Source organism: Cyprinus carpio, chromosome A17 (genome assembly GCF_018340385.1).
Source record: "Cyprinus carpio isolate SPL01 chromosome A17, ASM1834038v1, whole genome shotgun sequence".
Lineage (NCBI taxonomy): Eukaryota > Metazoa > Chordata > Actinopteri > Cypriniformes > Cyprinidae > Cyprinus > Cyprinus carpio.
In genome coordinates this window covers 14,637,784-14,657,356 of record NC_056588.1, presented here as the reverse complement: position 1 = coordinate 14,657,356, position 19,573 = coordinate 14,637,784, and the positions used below count along the sequence as shown (strand labels likewise).

The following is a 19,573-nucleotide window of genomic DNA, read 5'->3' as shown; positions in this document are numbered from 1 at the left end:
GAGAAAAAAACAGTCGCTCTCATGAACCTTCCAGCTGCGCAGCACCAATGTGTCTTTGTTTAATAAATGGCCAGATCATGCAGATGAATTAATGAATAAACAGAGGTTTATAATTATAAGACACAAACCCAGCTGAAGACCCCTGCTTTCCCCTAAGTGTCTTTGTATGTTAGTGTCAACTGTCTGTCACATGTATTTGTCATCCTGTGAGATCTCTCTGTCCCCTTTCCTTCTTCCTATCTGTTACATGTTCTAGTCTGTCCCATCTGCCCAGGTTTCTTCTAAGGCCACCTTACAGGTGAGAGTTTTTCTACATGCAGGATCTGCAATCTTCTAAAAAGTGATGTGGGCTACTGATATTTTTGTAATAAAAAATGCTTTAAGGGTTTGTTTTTAAACCATTATTCACGAACTGCTTAAAACCTTAGCAAACAGAGTCTGCGGTTCGACCATATTCTGTGGAGGCTGTTTAGGGATCCCACAGGAAGCTTTGATTCTTGTGAAACTGGGCACTCTTAGGTTTGGACATTTTTTTTTTTTTTTTAGCTTCTCTTCAGGCACTCTTTCATTGCAGCCTGTAAAGCTTATTTTCCCATCATGCCTTGAAGTGAGAGCCCTGTGCAGTCTATAGACTAACTCTGTACCCGCTTGCTTGTATGCCTGAAGTGCCATTATTGACAAAAATCCTCACAAAGCATGAAGATCCTGCAGCCTATTTAACATGGGATAACACCATCCGCCGGTGGCTGGCCCAAATGAGCTTTAGCCCTGCAGTCTGGATTAGACTTGAGCCTGGCAACCAGTGGACTGCTGATGGGGTCTTTTCTTTTGTTGACAAGTTTTAAAGGGCACCCAGTCTCAATTCACCCCTTTCTATTGCACAAAGGCACAGCAAATCAGGGCATGAACATGTCTCAGAGAGAAAGAAAAAAAAATACATAAAATACATTTCTTCTGGAATTTGTAATGGTTGTTTGTCATGTATGTGTTTGCTGTGTCTCTTTGGGGAAGGCCAGTGCTGAGTGTCTGTTATAATTGGCTGTCACCAGTATTATCTCTACATTGCCATTTCCTTTTTTCTGTGCGAATGTTTACATTTGTGCTTCCTGTTTGAGGATCAGACTATAGTAGGAAAATTCATGAAAACTAACTTATATTTGGAGACAGATACAATATTGCAACCTAACACAAATATGCAAACATTTTGTCACTCAATTCTGTTAAACTATATGTATGTATATACATAGTGCAGTTTTAATGTTTTTTTTTTTTTTTTTTTTAGGAAATTAATACTTTTATTTCAAAACATATTACATTGTTTAAAAGTGACAGTAAAGGCATTTATAATGTTACACATTCTATTTTAAGTTTTGTTATTTTGAACTTCTTATTCATCAAATGATTCTGAAAAAAAAGCATGGTTTCCACAAACATATTAAGCACCATAACTGATTTCAATATTGATAATATTTCTTGATCATGAAATTCGGCATATTAGAATGATATCTGAAGAATCATGTTACACTGAAGACTGGAGTAATGAATACTGAAAATTCAGCTTTGGTATCACAGGAATACAGTTGTTTTAAATTCTAATAATATTTCTCAGTGTTATTGTTATTGCTGTATTTTTGATCAAATAAATGCAACTTTATTTCTTAAAAAATTGAAATGTTTATAATTCAAGCAGTATCTTTAATTCATCTAATATTGTGTGTATCATATTCAAAAAGCAAATGTCATATTTTCTCATATGCTATGTTTCACATGAGGAATGTTTTATCATTGAGGAGTGTTTTAGCTGTTTTTTTTGTGCCTTTCGATGTGAAATGATATTAAAATCTTGCCTTTTATCATTCATAGCACTGTGAAGAGAACAAGTTCATCCGAGCAAGTTGGTCCTAACAACAGGAAAGACAGTGGTGTGGACTCCAAAAGCAATCGCACACGTGCTGGTTCCACAGGGAGCAACTCCAGTGGCAAGAAAGCCACAGAAAAGTATGTAAATCAATATGCATATATGCTTTTATGCCCATGTGATTGACTGATTAAGAGTAACTTGTACACTCACATGTTACGCAAGCTCATTTAGATGACTTTCTTCCTTTCTCACTCCTGCAGCAAACAGAGGGAGCCTGTTTTCAGCGCAGGTGAGAGTCAGGTGTCCTGTGCCCATGTGATAGAGTATGTGTCTCTGAACCAAGACTGGATCAGTCACAAGCAATGGTTATACTGTCATTGCTCTTTTTGACTGAACTTTCCAGAAATTACAAACTCTGCTAACTCTCGCCGTATTCATGTCCTCAAATTAAATGGCTGACCACCCATATGTCCTTTTGTTTAGCAGCAGCGCAGATCAATTAGAAGGTGGACAGATGTTACAATGGGACTGTGGTGAATTAAGGGAAACTGATTTAAGAAAAGAACGATTTTAGAGATTTCTGCTTGTGTCTCCAGTCATGGCTCATGGAGGTCACTGTCACTGCATTGGTCTACTGTATATTGTACTGTACGATCTTTGTTTCAGTTCATCTCACCAATCACTTACCTGCTATTCTTTTGTCAGTAACACATCATCTCTTACCAAAAATGTTTCCTCTTTTCATTTTTGAGTTGATTTAATTTGACTTATTTTCTGTTTAAACTTAGAATTTTTATGCATTTGGTCACAAAGCAGATAAATTCCAGTAGTAGAAAATAATGAGAATTAATATTTACTATTATATAAGTATAGTTATTATGCATAGAAATGGCATAGAAATTATGTTAATAACTTTCTCAGTGAAGAGAACAAGGTCTTTCAAAGAAAAAAAAAAGGTCCAACAGGCATTTATAGTCATTGTGTTGATCTATTATGCATCAGTTCTGGTCAGAAGCTGTGCAGCTCATATATTTGAAAGAGATACAAAGGAATTCAGGAGCAGTTCTTGGGGATGTCAGAACAAATTTGATTTGCTGTCAGTGTAAAAGCAAAGCGTTCAGTGTGTGCAGCCGTATTAAGTGGAATAAAACAAGCTGTTCTGCCTGAAGGCGACATTTGCATGTTCCTTACTGTATATGTGACCCAGTTACTGTATTTAACTGTGCCCAAAACTCAAAAAAAGATTAATTGAGGTCATAAAGACAGCAATTCCAGATGTTAAATATACAGTACACAAAATTAAGCAGTGGAGATTTGTTAAATAGAGCACTTGGCGAATGAAAGGACTATCCTGGAGGAGCTTGTAGGGTAATTACCCAGACATGGCGAGCTGGGATCTAATGAACAGGGATCTGTCTTTCCATGAGCTGTTTTCTGCCATCTTACGTGATTGTATCTGTCTCTGTACGTTCACTAGGGATGCGACGTGTGACACACTGCAAAGGTAGGCACTGTTTGTCAACTGCCCCATGCATGAGCAGCTCTGTGGACACAACTTGATTCCCATAGCCAGAGGGAAGTCAACATTTACAGATTGAGGGCAATTATGACCCCTTGCTTAAAAATGCAAAGACAGCTGGTAGCTTTGAGAATTATTATTTCTGAACTGTCAGATACTGTATGAAGCCATTTTTCTTAAGACCCCATGAAGTCACCTATTAAAAAATAATATTTTTCTTTTGGGAGATATTTGATTTAACAGGAAATAACATCACAGAGGGGACCCCTGTAGACTCTCATGACTGTAAGTCAAGGTTAATAAATTCCTTAAAATGTCAGATCATTTGACCTTTATATGACAAGGCAAGGTTAGCGCTGGATGTAAAAAGTCATGTTGTGTGACTCCATAAAAAAAATATATTTAAACTTGAAAATAATAAAGATGTGTACACCAGGGTTAGTATAGTTAAACATTTTCATAGTTAAACAGATAAACATTTTCATTTAGTTTAACTTATTAAAACAACTAAAATGTACTAAATATATATATATATATATAAAACTAAAACTGAAATAAAAATAAACATAAAACATTATTATTATTACAGAAATGTAAAAAATAAATATAAATGTGTGTGTGTGTGTGTGTGTATATATATATATATATATATATATATATATATATATGATAAATACATACAACAAAATAAAGTTAAAACTGAAATTAAAACAGAAACTTCTCAAAAAAACTAATTCATAAAAACTTAAAATAATGCTGGTATACACACACACACACATATACTGTATACAGGTCCTTCTCAAAAAATTTGCATATTGTGAAAAAGTTCATTATTTTTCATAATGTAATGATAAAAATTAAACTTTCATATATTTTAGATTCATTGCACACCAACTGAAATATTTCAGGTCTTTTATTGTTTTAAATACTGATGATTTTGGCATACAGCTCATGAAAACCCAAAATTCCTATCTCAAAAAATTAGCATATTTCATCCGACCAATAAAAGAAAAGTGTTTTTTAATACAAAAAAAGTCAATCTTCAAATAATTATGTTCAGTTATGCACTCAATACTTGGTCGGGAATCCTTTTGCAGAAATGACTGCTTCAATGCGGCGTGGCATGGAGGCAATCAGCCTGTGGCACTGCTGAGGTGTTATGGAGGCCCAGGATGCTTCGATAGCGGCCTTAAGCTCATCCAGAGTGTTGGGTCTTGCGTCTCTCAACTTTCTCTTCACAATATCCCACAGATTCTCTATGGGGTTCAGGTCAGGAGAGTTGGCAGGCCAATTGAGCACAGTAATACCATGGTCAGTAAACCATTTACCAGTGGTTTTGGCACTGTGAGCAGGTGCCAGGTCGTGCTGAAAAAAACGAAAAATCTTCATCTCCATAAAGCTTTTCAGCAGATGGAAGCATGAAGTGCTCCAAAATCTCCTGATAGCTAGCTGCATTGACCCTGCCCTTGATAAAACACAGTGGACCAACACCAGCAGCTGACATGGCACCCCAGACCATCACTGACTGTGGGTACTTGACACTGGACTTCAGGCATTTTGGCATTTCCTTCTCCCCAGTCTTCCTCCAGACTCTGGCACCTTGATTTCCGAATGACATGCAAAATTTGCTTTCATGCGAAAAAAGTACTTTGGACCACTGAGCAACAGTCCAGTGCTGCTTCTCTGTAGCCCAGGTCAGGCGCTTCTGCTGCTGTTTCTGGTTCAAAAGCACACGCCTGTGCACGGTGGCTCTGGATGTTTCTACTCCAGACTCAGTCCACTGCTTCCGCAGGTCCCCCAAGGTCTGGGATCGGTCCTTCTCCACAATCTTCCTCAGGGTCCGGTCACCTCTTCTCGTTGTGCAGCGTTTTTTTGCCACACTTTTTTCCTTCCCACAGACTTCCCACTGAGGTGCCTTGATACAGCACTCTGGGAACAGCCTATTCGTTCAGAAATTTCTTTCTGTGTCTTACCCTCTCGCTTGAGGGTGTCAATGATGGCCTTCTGGACAGCAGTCAGGTCGGCAGTCTTACCCATGATTGCGGTTTTGAGTAATGAACCAGGCTGGGAGTTTTTTTAAAAGCCTCAGGAATCTTTTGCAGGTGTTTAGAGTTAATTAGTTGATTCAGATGATTAGGTTAATAGCTCGTTTAGAGAACCTTTTCATGATATGCTAATTTTTTGAGATAGGAATTTTGGGTTTTCATGAGCTGTATGCCAAAATCATCAGTATTAAAACCAATAAAAGACCTGAAATATTTCAGTTGGTGTGCAATGAATCTAAAATATATGAAAGTTTAATTTTTATCATTACATTATGGAAAATAATGAACTTTTTCACAATATGCTAATTTTTTGAGAAGGACCTGTACAGTGTAAGGACAATATTGTGTTTATTTATTTAATTTTATTTATTACTGTTAATATTTTTAACTTGATGTTTTAGAGTCATTAAATGTAAACATTTTTTTTTTAATGTTATATATATATATTTTTTTTTAAACCATATGAAACCATCATCAATAGAGTGTATTGCTAAGAATTTTTGCCACCAAACATTGATTTTATTGGGTCTTAAGAGATTTCTTATTCCATTTTATTATAGTTGTTTCTGCTGTAAGAATCATATAATGTCCCTTTATACAGTTTGTACTGCTATTCTAGTGATTCCAGATGGGACAGTAATCTAGCAGACTTTGACAGCTCTGGCTTCATATTATGCAGAATCAGCACACACAGAGCTGTCTTGCGTAAGGGTTTGGGTTGATTAGACAATTGTGTCTGTGATAGAAGTACCAAATGCCACCCTTCCCAGTAAACTAATGCACACTCTCTGTAACACCCTTCTGAGTGATGCAGTGGTGTTGTTAACTCTTGAGTGATGCTGCTCTGACAGCTCCTGGGTGTTTTGCTCACTGCTCATGGCACTTGTTTTTCACATGCACCATGGGAATCCAACACTCTCCTGCAGTCACACAGCAGCACACTGAAAAGCTTTTATTTCAGTAGTTTATTGCTGCTTTTTGCTCCACATACACATATTTGTTCTTTCAGTCCCGTGAAGGGCATTTATCATCCTGCATCAACCAGCTTTTCTGTTTTTTCTCTGGAACTGGAATTTGGTGTTTATCATAAATCTGAAGTTAAGTGTCATGTTGGTTTGTGTAAAGTGCTTCACAGTTAGTGGAAGTTATTTTTCCCAAACTAGTCTATAATGTTGATGCAACAGTCGGTGAATGACTCACTATGCCCACTGTGTTTCATAGTCACAAAATACAAACAAACAAGGCAAACAAATGAAAAAACCAAACATCACTTGGGAGGTTGGAGTAATGTTTCTTCAGAATACATTTTATCAGTTTATTTCCAGTATTCCTAGTTTTCCTCGGTCAGGATTCCCATGTGCCTACCCTGCTCAGCAGCACTGCAAAAATATTTTTCTTAAGCAGTATTTTTGGCTTGTTGACAGAAAAAAATAAGATATTTAAAAAAAAAGATTTTAAAAATGAATGAATAAAAAAAAATTTATTGTGTTCTTTTTTTTTTGGAAAAGATATTTAAGTAATTAATTAATTAATTTACTTTTAGTGTATTTTTGTAAATTCATTTTTTTTTTCCTTATTGATTTTAAGCATAAATGTCTCTAAATCTTGATCTTTTTTTTTTTTTTTTTTTTGCTTAAAACTAGCAATTTGCCAGAATACTAAGAAACAATTTATTTCAGGATATATTTTCAGAAAATGTTCCTACGTGTATTTTCTTCTCAAGTTAATTGATGTTGCTTTAAGGATATGGTAATGCAAAACAAGAAAAATACTAATTGAGAAAAAGATTATTTTGCAGTGCAGTTTGTTAGCCTTGTGGACGCCTTGTCTTGTTATTATGGTGGTATCGAAAGCTATTGGACTATGTCTGATCATTATTATACTTCATCCCACCTCTCCACCCTCTCCCGCACCTGCCCTGTCCAATTTGACCACTTTACCTAGTAACCGTGCAGATCTACCTGCACCGACCGTCAAAAAGGACCGGATCCTCTGAGGCCCCCAAATCCACATCGGCCGTGCCCTCGCAGTCCACCAACACCCCATCAGAGGCCAAGGTTTTTTCTGACAGAGGGGTACGGCTCGGAAGCCAAAAGGTCCCCCCATTTACCCCTCCTCTGAGGAAGTGTACTTCTCAGTTAGTCCACTCGCTCCTAGAAATGCCCTCTTACAGGAGTCCAATCAAATCTCCCAGCCAGTATTTTCAAATCTGTTACTAAACAAAACAGCTGTAATATTAAACGTATACTCAGGTGGTTTCTTTTTGAGTCTTTTGTTCTGTTTTGTTCTTTTTGTTTTGATTTCGTTCCTTTGAGCTAGTGTTATTTCTGGATGTGTATGTTACACTGCATGTTCACACTTTTGTCTGAATGCTTTTAAATAGTTTTGTTTTGTTCAAGTGTGCATTTTATAAACTGTACATTTCCTTTTCCATTGTGTTTGCATGCATGCCTATCTGTGATTTTATTTTGTATCAGTAACTAATTTACCAAACCATGAAATTGCTCAATTCACATGCTTCTGCATTTGATTTTGCTTTTCTTCACTTTTAAATTGAATTTATTTCAAATACTGTGCGTAATAAAATGCATTAAACCATTTCCTTTAAATCTCACTGACCTATTGAATTATTTTCAAAACATACAGTAATATATATTCTTCTAAACACTGTTGAAATTTCTTCTAATCCTCCTTTTGGGATTAAATCATTTCATTTTGTCTTGGATTAACATTTAATCACATTTTAAAATATACTAACATTCAAAAATTTTGGGTCAGTAAGTAAGTCTCTTATGTTTACCAAGGCTGCATTTATTTATTCAAAAATACGGTGAGAATATTATTACTGTTAAATATTATTACAATATAAAATAACTATTCTGATATATTTTAAAATGTCATTTATTCGTGTGATTGCATAGTTATCCAAAGAGTTTTCAGCATCACTACTCCAGTCTTCAGTGTCACATGATTTGCTGCTTAGAAAACATTTCTACTTATTGTCAGTGCTGTTAACAGTTGCACTGCTGAATATGTTTGTCTTTGATAAATAGCCAGTTAAGAAGAACAACATTTATTTGAAATATATTTTTTCAGATTTATTTCACAAACAGGTAAAACAGATTGTACTGACCCAAATTTTTATCTGTCTTCAACATTGTTTTAATCAAAATCGGATGACATTAACCCCAACAGATGTCACAATGATACTTCTCTAACCCATGCATTTTCTTGCTCTAAAAATCTGTGTTGCTTTTTCTAGATGAAGGCTATGTCAAAATGTATTTGAAGGGACGACCCATCACCATGTACATGCCCAGAGACCTGGTGGACACGTACTGCTTGGAAGCAAAGGCTGACTTGCCTCCTAAAAAACTGAAGCTAGACTGGGTGTATCCTTTGCTAAATAGAAATGGAGCTGTATTTAGATTGATTCTTGTACTGAACGTTTATTGCTGTAAGATTGAATTAACTTTTGATTTATTATTACACAGAAAATTAGCTTTTAAAAATGTCATGAGCTAAATGATGGGTATGGTATCTAGGTCAGAGTTATATGTTCTAAGATTATTTTACATAATGTTAAAATTCTGAAACCTGGACTTCAAAAATGATTATTCATTGTGATGCCCTAATTCATATTCACATTCCAAGACGCTGAATTTTGAAGGATGTCTAATCATATACCCTGGTGTTCTCTTTGGCTCTGCTGAGCACTGCAGCCTGTCAGAGTGGGATATTTTCTGCATGTCTTACCCATAATGTATTTGGTACATCACCTGAAAAGAACTTTGTAGACAGGACTGAGAAATCTATAATATCTAAAGCCAAACAAAATAAAATATTAACTGATCAAATAGCACTTTTCCAGAAATAAAAATTAAAAAATGTTCCTCTTTCACAGAAAAAGCCCTGTTACAAGTTTAGTTCACCAACAGTAGTTTTTAATCTTGACTATGACCCAGCTATGGTTACCGGGGCCGTGACTGTCGGTCCAACCTGTACTTGCTCCCGACGGGGGAAACGGTTTACTTCATCGCATCTGTGGTTGTGCTGTATAATGTGGATGAGCAACTACAAAGACACTACACTGGACATACTGATGATATCAAGTGGTAAGACTTATATTTCTGTTCGCGTGATATCATTGTCTGTCTGTCATCACCTCCAGTATTTTATTAAACTGCCATATCTAAAGAAGATACTACCGTTTAAATTATCATTCAGATACTCTGCAGCATAATTTTTCAAAACTGTGCTGAATAAATGATTTCTGAGCGGTGTTTCATTTTATGCTTTGATGTGCAATTTTACAGAACATTTATCATTAATCATGTCACTGAAGTTCATTATTCATTCCACTGTCCTCCCTCAGTCTGTATTTTGCCTCTGTGTTACACTACATTGTTCTTTTTAGGGTATAAGAGACCTCAAAGACATTTTAAAAGTTTAGAATTACAGTGAATACATTATCCTTTATGCATAAATTGTTAATAAATTAATGATGTTATGCTTAACATTGAAGTGTCAGATTCATATTTATGACCTTTCCTGTTTGAATATCCTATTTACTTCTTAACTTTCTCTTAATAACACTATTTAATCTCCATGAAAAATGTTACATTTTTTTAAGGGTGCATTAAATTGATCAAAAGTGATAATAAAGACATTATATTACAAAATTTCAATTTCAAATACTGTTCTTTTAAATGATCCATTCATCAAAGAATCCTGAAAAAAATATCACAAATGTCACAACTGTTTTCAACATTGCTTATAATAAGAAATGTATTTTTAGCATGTGACACTAAAGAGTTATGGCTCCTGAAAATTCAGCTTTGCCATCACAGGAATAAATTATTTTTTGAAATTTATTGAAATAGAAAACAGTTCTTTAAAATGTAAATCATATTAACCAATATGACTTTTTACTGTATTTTTGATTTAATAAATGCAGCATAAGAGGCATCTTTCAAACACATTTTAAAAAATCCAACAACCACAAACTTTTGAGTAGTAGTCTATATCAATGGCCCCAAACTTTAAAAAGTCAGGTCAGCAGAACATTAGACAAAGTAAAAGGACATTAATGTAATTTCCCTTTGATCTCCAGTCTCTAGTTAAGACAGGTACAACACAAATGATCATGTATGACTGTGTTCTAACGGAGTAAAACCTCCTATTTCTTCATCTGTAGGAATTTGCTAAATGTCAAAGCTGTTCATTGTAAGTCAAAGGCCTTGAGCAAGAAAAGCATAAACAAAAACCAATAGCCTGTGATTAAGACTTTCCTGATCAGTTTCCTGTGTTTATGATCAGTCCTGTGACTCATAATGCTCAAGGTCCTAAATGTGCGATGTCCTCTCACTGCTGTGTCATCGGCTCTTCAACAGTCCCAGCTGCCTACATCTTTCACCTCTTTTCTCTTCCCCTACAGCCTCGCTGTCCATCCTGATAAAATCACCATAGCAACCGGACAAGTGGCTGGCACATCCTCAGATGGAAAAGTAAGATCACTTATTCAGCTCAGATATTTAAACTGGTATCAATCATAGATGTTAATAGCTCATTGCTACTATAATAGGCTTGATCCAACCAAAATAAATCTTCTAATTAATACATGTGCCTCAAGGGTCTGTCATAACTAATGTGGATTATCAAGATCTAGAAATAGAAGTTTAACTGGTCTAACATGCTCAGTACGTCTGTCTGTGACTAGCAGCAGTTGGCTCCTCACGTGCGAGTGTGGGATTCTGTGAGTTTGAACACGTTGCACATCCTCGGAACCGGTTTCTTTGATCGAGCTCTGGTTTGTCTCTCCTTCTCAAAGTCGGTAAGAGCAAGTCACTCGTTATTATGTTAACAAACAAACATTCTCATGTGAAACCGCAAAATACAGCTTATAGTTCTTTAGATCATCAAGCAAACCTTTCTTTATTGAGAAAAATAAAAAGTACTGGGTTGTATCTTCTGTAACCTGGTCAGTTTAAAGGGATAGTTCTCCTAAAAATGAACATTTTGCCATCATTTACTCACCCTTAAGTTGTTAAAAATGTCTTTCGAAACATTCAGAACGGAGGAAGCTGGTTGTGTGTTGTGGACGACTCCAGTGACCACATTCTGTCTGTGTGGGACTGGCAGAGGGAGGAAAGACTTGCTGAAGTCAAGGTGAGTGCAATTCAGGATTAATATAGACTGATAGCAATGTGTGCTTTTGTGATAGTTATCTTGTATGTCAACAAGAGAAAAAGAAAAACAGATTCTTTTTTTGTGCATCTTTATGACTTTTCTTTCTCTGCCCTCACAGTGCTCCAATGAGTCAGTCTTTGCTGCTGATTTCCACCCGACAGATGCTAATATAATTGTAACCTGTGGGAAGTCACACCTTTATTTCTGGTCATTAGAAAAGGGATCTCTTGTGAAAAAACAGGGTCTCTTTGAGGTAATCTCTCATAAGCCTTCGTGGTCAAATTCAGTGAAGCTTTTCACTTTTTATTAAATCAAATTCCATTTTTTGATAGATGGTAGTACAATGCATGTTCAGATATGATCAAACTTGTGCATGTACATCATGTACACTAGCAGTCGAAGGTTTAGACACGTTACTCATTCTTTATTATTACTGTGTTATACTTTCAGAATAATAGAAAAGTCATCAAAACTATGAAATAACACAAATGGAAGTATATGAATTATATTATGTAGTAAACAAAAATACAATTCAAAACTATTTAGCTTCTTCTGGTGCATAATGGGATTAACTTAAATATAAACTAGAATGTTACTTTTGTAAAGAAATGTATACATTGTGATTTTGTTATGTTTTTGAAAGAATTATCTAATGCTCAACAAAGCTGCTTTTATTTGATTGAAAAATACAGTAAAAACTGAAAAAATGTGAGATATTATTTAAATTTAAAATAGCAGTTTTTTTTATTTGAATATACTTTAACGTATTTTATGACATTATTCATTTTAAATATTAATTTCAGAATGTAATTTGATGTGATGGCAAAGCTAAATTTTCAGCAGGCATTACCCCAGTCTTCAGTGTCATGATATTTCTTATTATCAATGTTGAACATAGTTGTACTGCTTAATATTTCTGTGAAAACCATGATGCATTTTTCAGGATTATCTGATGAATATAAAGTTCAAAAGAGCAGCATTTATTTAAAGTAGAAATTATTTATAACATTATAAATATCTGCACTGTCATTTATTACATTCATTTATTCAATTTAATGCTTATATGCTAAATTATTCATTTCTTTCAAAAGAAGTTTGTATTTGTCTACAAGGCTCTCAAGATCCAGAGAAACTTAAGTTCAGTTCGATGTGTCTAAACATTTCACTGATAGTGTAGTTGTAGACTATATGAAAAACATGTCATCTCTGTATTTTGTGTGATACATCTATTGCATTTCTGCTTTAAAAATAAAGTCATATTTATATTTCTTGCAGAAACAAGAGAAGCCCAAGTTTGTATTGTCTGTGACTTTTTCAGAAAATGGCGACGCCATCACTGGAGACTCGAGTGGAAATATACTTGTGTGGGGCAAAGGTAAAAGAATAAAAGGTTTATTATTATTGAGTTATTTATTGATGTATTTGAATGTTTTGTAAAAAACTGTGTAAAATATCTTCATGTAATACAATTATGAATGCTGTACAACATAACAGATGTGTGTTATCTAAGGGTGACCCTGCTGCCAACAAAAGATTCTTTATTAGTGTTAATAAAAGAGAGACTGTGCTACTTTTTACACAGATCAATAAGACTCTTTTCATGTAGGCTGTGAACAGCTTTGATTGTCTGATGTACTGAGGATGGTTTCCAGTTTTGCAACAGTCGGTTTATATAATGCTTGTTGTCTGGTCATGGTTCACAGGATCTAATCGTATTAGCTTGGCCATTCAGGGAGCACATGAGGCAAGCGTCTTTGCACTTTGCATGTTGAGAAATGGTACGCTGCTCTCAGGTGGGAAGGACCGTAAACTCATCTCCTGGGATGAAAATTATCAAAAGATTCAAACGGTGGAGGTAAGGCGTCTACATAAGTATCATTTTGCAGTATGCAGTATGCATTTGTATTTGTATGCTTGAATATTAGTACTGATAGGCCATAATTTACCAGCATTTTTTATGTTGCTCTCAGGTTTCTGAGTTATATGGGCCTATTCGGACTGTGGCGGAAGGACGGGGAGAAACGGTTCTTATTGGCACTACCAAAAACTATGTCCTGCAAGGCAGTCTGTATGGGGAGTTCATACCCATCACCCAGGTAAGTTAACCATTACACACAATACGCATGAGTTACCAGTGACGTCTGTTGAGACATATATACATATTAACATCTAGAATTATACTATAGCATAATTATTAACTACTTCTTAATTTCAGTAAAGACTTTCTCTGTTCTGGTTGATATTGTATATATATTGGATATTGATTATGCCCATTTCTCATTATTTTTATACTTCGATGAAACCTTTCTTATCATCTAACGCTCAAAGTTAGTCTTTACAATATTACATTTTTAATAGTATAATAATAATTATAATTATTTTATAATTGTATTTTTTATCTTTTAAAATAAAACAATATTAATTTAAATATGTTAGTATATAATATTTAGTAAATAATGAATATTTAAGATTTAAATAATATTATATATATATATATATATATATATATATATATATATATATATATATATATATATATATATATATATATATATATATATAATACATTATTAAATCAATAATATTTAAATGAATAAAATATTTAAATAATTTTAAACACTTAAATTTTAAATCTTTAGGATATCTTATAATGAATGTCTATTTTTCATACTGAACATTTTAATGTAGTGATGAAATTCATTTTCCACTTTTTTAGTTATATTTTTTTAAATATAGTATTTTTTAATTTATATTTTAATTATCAATAAAGTAATTATTGATCTGTATTGGTCAATATTGGATATATATTAGATATTTTTATGCTCTTTCATCTAATTTAATCTTTAAAAACTAAAATAATTAAAATAATTTATATTAAACATTTTAAATAAATAATAATAATAATTTAACTCTTACTTTGCAAATCTTAAAATGAATATCCATTTTCATCCTGTACATGCGATGCCTACATTTAAAACATCAATTTTAGTTTTATTTTAAAATTATTTAGACAAAGTATTATATAAAATACAGATGAAATAATTATTACCTTATCAGTATCAGCCAGAACATTAATATTAGTGCATCCCTAGTAGTGTTAGTTAATATTTTTAATGAAAGGTTTTTTGTTGCCAACAAAAACACTGAGTGGGGGGGGGGTGTCCCTGGCCCTCTAAACGCTGAAAGCGTCTGTTGTAGAGCAAGGTTTATTCCCTTCTATGTTGAAACAAAATCCATCTTTTTAGGGTTAAAGTGTAATTCAGTTTGTGGTTCTAAAACAGAATATATTCGATGTTTTAAACTTCAATTCAAACCAGATTGATGCCACCCAAACTGATGTTAAAGTCTGTTTGATTGTCAGGGCCACACAGATGAGTTATGGGGCCTGACTGTACATCCGCTGAAGCATCAGTTCCTCACCTGTGGCCATGACAAGCATGTCTGCCTGTGGGACTCTGCCTCTCATCAGCCCATCTGGACCAAAACACTGGAGGTGAGCAGCCCACCTCGGTAGGTTTCCCTTACATTACAGTAGTGTCATCTCAAAGCTGGCACATCAGTTTCTTGTTATTGAAACTCTTGTCACCACTGCATCTGTAATGAAATGAGCACTGCTGTTCCTTAGGCTGAGATGTAACCGTATTTTGTGTTGACAGGATGTTTGATTGAGCATGTGTGTGTGTGTTTCCCTCACGGACAGGACGCCGCTCAGTCGGCCGGCTTCCACCCTTCCGGGGCAACGGTTGCTATAGGAACGCAGTCGGGCAGGTGAGGCGATTTCTTTTCATCAGTGGGGTCCCTGACACATCATTACACTTCAGAAAAGGGCTCTAATAGAGTGTTACATAGAAGAGCCAAACACTTATTATTATGCTAATGCAACACAGGAACACAATACCATCCCAGCAGCATTGATTTCTTTTTTTTCTCCTAAGAATTCTTACAATGGCTTTGGATGAAGATCTCGTCTAAGGGTCTAACATTTGTTATGTTTCAGGTTTCTTTAGACCTGTGTGTTTAATATTGTCCTTTCACTCATTTTCAATCTGTGCAGATGGCTTGTGCTCGATACCGAATCGAAGGATCTGGTGACGGTGCACACGGACGGAAACGATCAGCTGTCGGTTATGCGCTTTTCTCCAGGTTAGAGTTCATTCAGCCTTTTCACTGCTTGCTTGGAAAATATTAGGATGACAGCCAAAAACTAGCAATCATTAAAGTCTCTGCAGTTGATTAAGTTGAAAACCCTTGGTTATTCATTCCAGATGGTCATTTCCTCGCAATCGGGTCACATGACAACTACATCTATATGTATGCTGTGGCAGAAAATGGCAAGAAATACAGTAGAGTTGGAAAGTGCTCAGTAAGTGTGTGTTTATGCAAAAATATGACTTATTTTGTATAATTAATATGTGTTATATATTATCATAGCCCACACGAGATTATAGACCAGCTGATTCTACCACAGTGTTATTCTAGTATTAATATGTATATACTTATATGGTATTTATTAATATCTTGAATTAGCTTTTGTTTTTATATTTTAAGTTGTACTTTTAATTTGTAGATTTTCTGTCTTTAAAACAGTTTTTTTATTTATATTTCAGCTTTATTTTGATTATAGATTTTCAGTTAACGACAATAAACAGTGGCACATCATTTTTTTCTCTTCACATACACAAACACACATCTGCCTCCTCAAATAAATGTTGTTTTTTTATGTTTGTATCCACTGTCTGTTATTGCTCACAGGGTCATTCTAGTTTCATCACCCATCTGGATTGGTCTGTGGATTCTCAGTACTTAGTATCCAACTCAGGGGACTATGAGATCCTTTACTGTGAGTATCTAGAAGTAATATAACCATTAAATGCTCTCCCAATTGTGCAATACTACTTATATTTATTTAATACCACCCATCTTAGTCCATCCCTAAATCTAATTCCATCTATAGCAGTCTAGAAATTTAACTTTTAAAGTCAGGCTTTTTTCCCAAGACTGTGGGAACCCTGGTTCTTCTTCTTCTTCAAAAAAAAAAAAAAAAAAAACTGTTGTTTAGGGGGTGAATTAATCTAAGTAATATCATTAGCCTTAGCTTATTTTAATGATTTTTTATTTTTTTCAGGTCATCTTGAGGCCCCTTAGTGGACCCAGCCTCCTGTCTGAGAACCACTGAGTTAAATCCATCCGTTTATACTATAAATTCAGTAACTGATACACATTATTGTCTTTCAGGGATCCCTTCTGTGTGCAAGCAAGTAGTGAGTGTGGAGACCACCCGGGACATTGAATGGGCCACTTTCACCTGTATTCTGGGCTTCCATGTTTTTGGTAGGTTTAAGGTTTTATGACATAGAAAGCAGTGTCAAATAATAATAATACAAAATACTACATAATTCTTTAAAACCAGCCTTATTTGTAAAGATTGTAATAAATATAGCTACACTGAACAAATCACAATCTTCCCCATATATCCATAGCTGCATAAGAGTGTTATTTTTGTAGTGTAGTCTTTTATAAATGTAAGTGTACAGCCATAAATCCATATGGAAATGACATGTATATTCTGTTTGTGTTATCTCCAGGACTGTGGCCGGATGGCTCAGATGGTACTGACATCAATGCTGTGTGCAGTTCAAATTCGAAGAAACTGCTGGTCACCGGAGACGACTTTGGCAAAGTTCACCTCTTCTCATTCCCTTGCTCTCAGTCTCGAGTAAGAAACAGCACTAAATATTAAACATCAGATAGATAGTGTTCATTTTAGTACGGAATAATGCTAATATATGGTATTATTTCTCTCTGTCTTCCTCTGCAGGCTCCTAGTCACATCTACGGTGGACACAGCAGCCACGTCACCAATGTTCACTTCTTAAATGACGACAGCCAGTTAATCTCTACAGGAGGGAAGGACATGAGCGTAATGCAGTGGCGTGTGGTGTAAAACAACCACTGTCACATTGAACTTCCTTATTTTTCTAGTATCAAGTGGCTTGGGAAATCAAAAGTGGGGCCATCGGTTACAGAGTAAAGTGGAGTCTCCATTTTATTTGCCTTTAAATTTTATCTCAGGACACTAATATTTGAAGCGACTCTCTGTTTTGACTGTCTCACACGTTCCCTAGACTATGAAAGTGATGTTTTGTGATGGAAACCCATCTCTTTTAGCTTTGAATAACAAACTAAAGAATCTGCTCTACAGGACAAAGTTAAATGTGATGCCAAAGCACATTGGGAATCATTCTAACACTTCAATCATAACACTGTCGTAACTTCTGAGGTATCATTTAGAGTCTTAAAAATGCCATCAGTTATACTCTATCACACTGACTGTGTTTTGATAAATTTCACGTTAACCATCATTTTATACTAAAATTTGCCTCCATAATTCTTTTTAAGCTTTTGCTGCCCCCGTACGGTACATTTCGGTATTGCAGCCACCTTCCCACCGGTGAATTTATTTTATCCTCTGCTGTAGTCAACTACTTGTGGTGTTTCATGGATTTAAATTTTTTTCTTTTTTTTTATATTCAATCAGCCATCAAAATCCCCTCAAGGATGAAAAAAACATGAGTTTGAGAAACAAAGTGACTGTAATGCAAAATGATTAAAGCCTTCAGTGACTAAATCACTACATCCCATCAATCGCTGATTTAGTTTAATCCTCAGTCTGACATCAAATCTGTTTTGTGCATCAGCTATCTTAACTAAACTTCATCATGTAGTGCACATTTACATTAGAGTTAAGCTCCATTTTCATAACCTCCGCTTGAGAAACAAGATTAAACAGTTACAGTCAAATGCCTGTTGTATTAATAATAAAACTAAGCATGCACAAGCTTGTTTGTAACTGTCTAACCTATTTTTCCATATCCATGGTCAGGTACGTGGCATAGCCATGAAAATAAAGGAAAACATGTTAGTTCCTCTGTGAAATATGAGAAAGCTTTGTTTTTGACCAAATAGGTTTGTTGGATCAAGGTTGGAGTAATAATTTGAGGGATAATGTCGACAACCACATGACAATATTACATTATGTGAATGTATTATAAAATGGGAAAATCTGTTGTTTCACCTTAAAAAAAAAGTTGTAATAAAGTCTTCCAAACAGCAACCCAATTTCAGAAACATTATGAATTTGAAAACACATTTGCTGGTTTCTCCATCTTTTTACACTCAACACTGTGATGCCCTGATCAGCAGCAGATATATTCATAAACATCGTTTATCATCAAACAAAAGTAATTTGTTTATGCCTGTTTATACAACAGAACCAAATGAGCATGAATAACAGGAAGAGGAGGAATAACAGTAATCCAATGAGGCCGAGTAGGCAGGGCTCGGAAGAAGTTGCAATGCGGCATATTGGCCACCAGTGTTCGCTGTTCCGCGTGTTTGTTTTTACACTATCCCGATAAGCTCCTTTCTCATTGTCATAACACGGTGGAGGAAAATGGCAACTCCAGTGCACGTTTGCAGTCCGCAATACAGATCGATGTTGTAGGCGCGACCATGAGCTAAACATGGGATATGTTTTATTCAGCTGTGGTGACATAGAGCGATATGCTGTAGATCTTTCGAGACATCTGCATTGCTTCTGATCCGAGGACTGACTGTGCATCGCTGGATGGGCATTTACATTCAAGCTGACCATTGTTTTATGGAATAGTACACGTGCTGTATTTATACTCATTAAAATACATATTTATGCGCCGATAGCTTTACATACATTGGCTTTGCTAAGTTTCTTTTTTCACCTTTTAAATTATTTATTGCATCCATATAGTCGTTGGGATATCATCAGAAAATGAGGTAAGCTGCCCAATGTGTTGACATTGCATGTATTCATTTAAACATCAAAATGCATTGGTATGTGTGTGTATATATATATATATATATATATATATATATATATATATATATATATATATATATATACATATATATATATATTGCTAT

At 35.0% G+C, this 19,573-nt stretch overlaps 2 protein-coding genes across 12 annotated transcripts in view; both read left to right on the top strand.

The window, feature by feature from the left end:
- Nucleotides 1-18,728, top strand: part of LOC109108391 (echinoderm microtubule-associated protein-like 1) — a 46,593-nt gene extending 27,865 nt beyond the window's left edge. For 3 of the 11 annotated variants that reach the window (XM_042774601.1, XM_042774595.1, XM_042774597.1), the window contains exons 4-24: nt 257-298; nt 1,864-1,998; nt 2,122-2,150; nt 3,339-3,365; nt 8,688-8,817; nt 9,391-9,540; nt 10,863-10,932; nt 11,145-11,258; nt 11,498-11,593; nt 11,733-11,867; nt 12,890-12,989; nt 13,318-13,469; nt 13,585-13,710; nt 14,976-15,107; nt 15,315-15,382; nt 15,669-15,757; nt 15,880-15,977; nt 16,367-16,454; nt 16,850-16,945; nt 17,200-17,330; nt 17,433-18,728. In XM_042774601.1, the coding sequence (XP_042630535.1) occupies nt 257-298; nt 1,864-1,998; nt 2,122-2,150; nt 3,339-3,365; nt 8,688-8,817; nt 9,391-9,540; nt 10,863-10,932; nt 11,145-11,258; nt 11,498-11,593; nt 11,733-11,867; nt 12,890-12,989; nt 13,318-13,469; nt 13,585-13,710; nt 14,976-15,107; nt 15,315-15,382; nt 15,669-15,757; nt 15,880-15,977; nt 16,367-16,454; nt 16,850-16,945; nt 17,200-17,330; nt 17,433-17,558 (2,134 nt within the window). In that variant the 3' untranslated portion in view covers nt 17,559-18,728. Of the gene's footprint in view, nt 1-256; nt 299-1,863; nt 1,999-2,121; nt 2,151-3,338; nt 3,366-8,687; nt 8,818-9,390; nt 9,541-10,862; nt 10,933-11,144; nt 11,259-11,497; nt 11,594-11,732; nt 11,868-12,889; nt 12,990-13,317; nt 13,470-13,584; nt 13,711-14,975; nt 15,108-15,314; nt 15,383-15,668; nt 15,758-15,879; nt 15,978-16,366; nt 16,455-16,739; nt 16,946-17,199; nt 17,331-17,432 lie in introns of those variants that run through there. The other 8 variants (XM_042774596.1, XR_006162205.1, XM_042774599.1 and 5 more) reach the window with 8 other exon arrangements.
- Nucleotides 18,729-18,895: 167 nt separating this feature from the next.
- Nucleotides 18,896-19,573, top strand: part of LOC109107969 (ena/VASP-like protein) — a 30,783-nt gene continuing 30,105 nt past the window's right edge. The window contains exon 1 of the mRNA XM_042774618.1: nt 18,896-19,426. Within this exon, the coding sequence (XP_042630552.1) occupies nt 19,422-19,426 (5 nt within the window). The 5' untranslated portion in view covers nt 18,896-19,421. The remainder of the gene's footprint in view (nt 19,427-19,573) is intronic.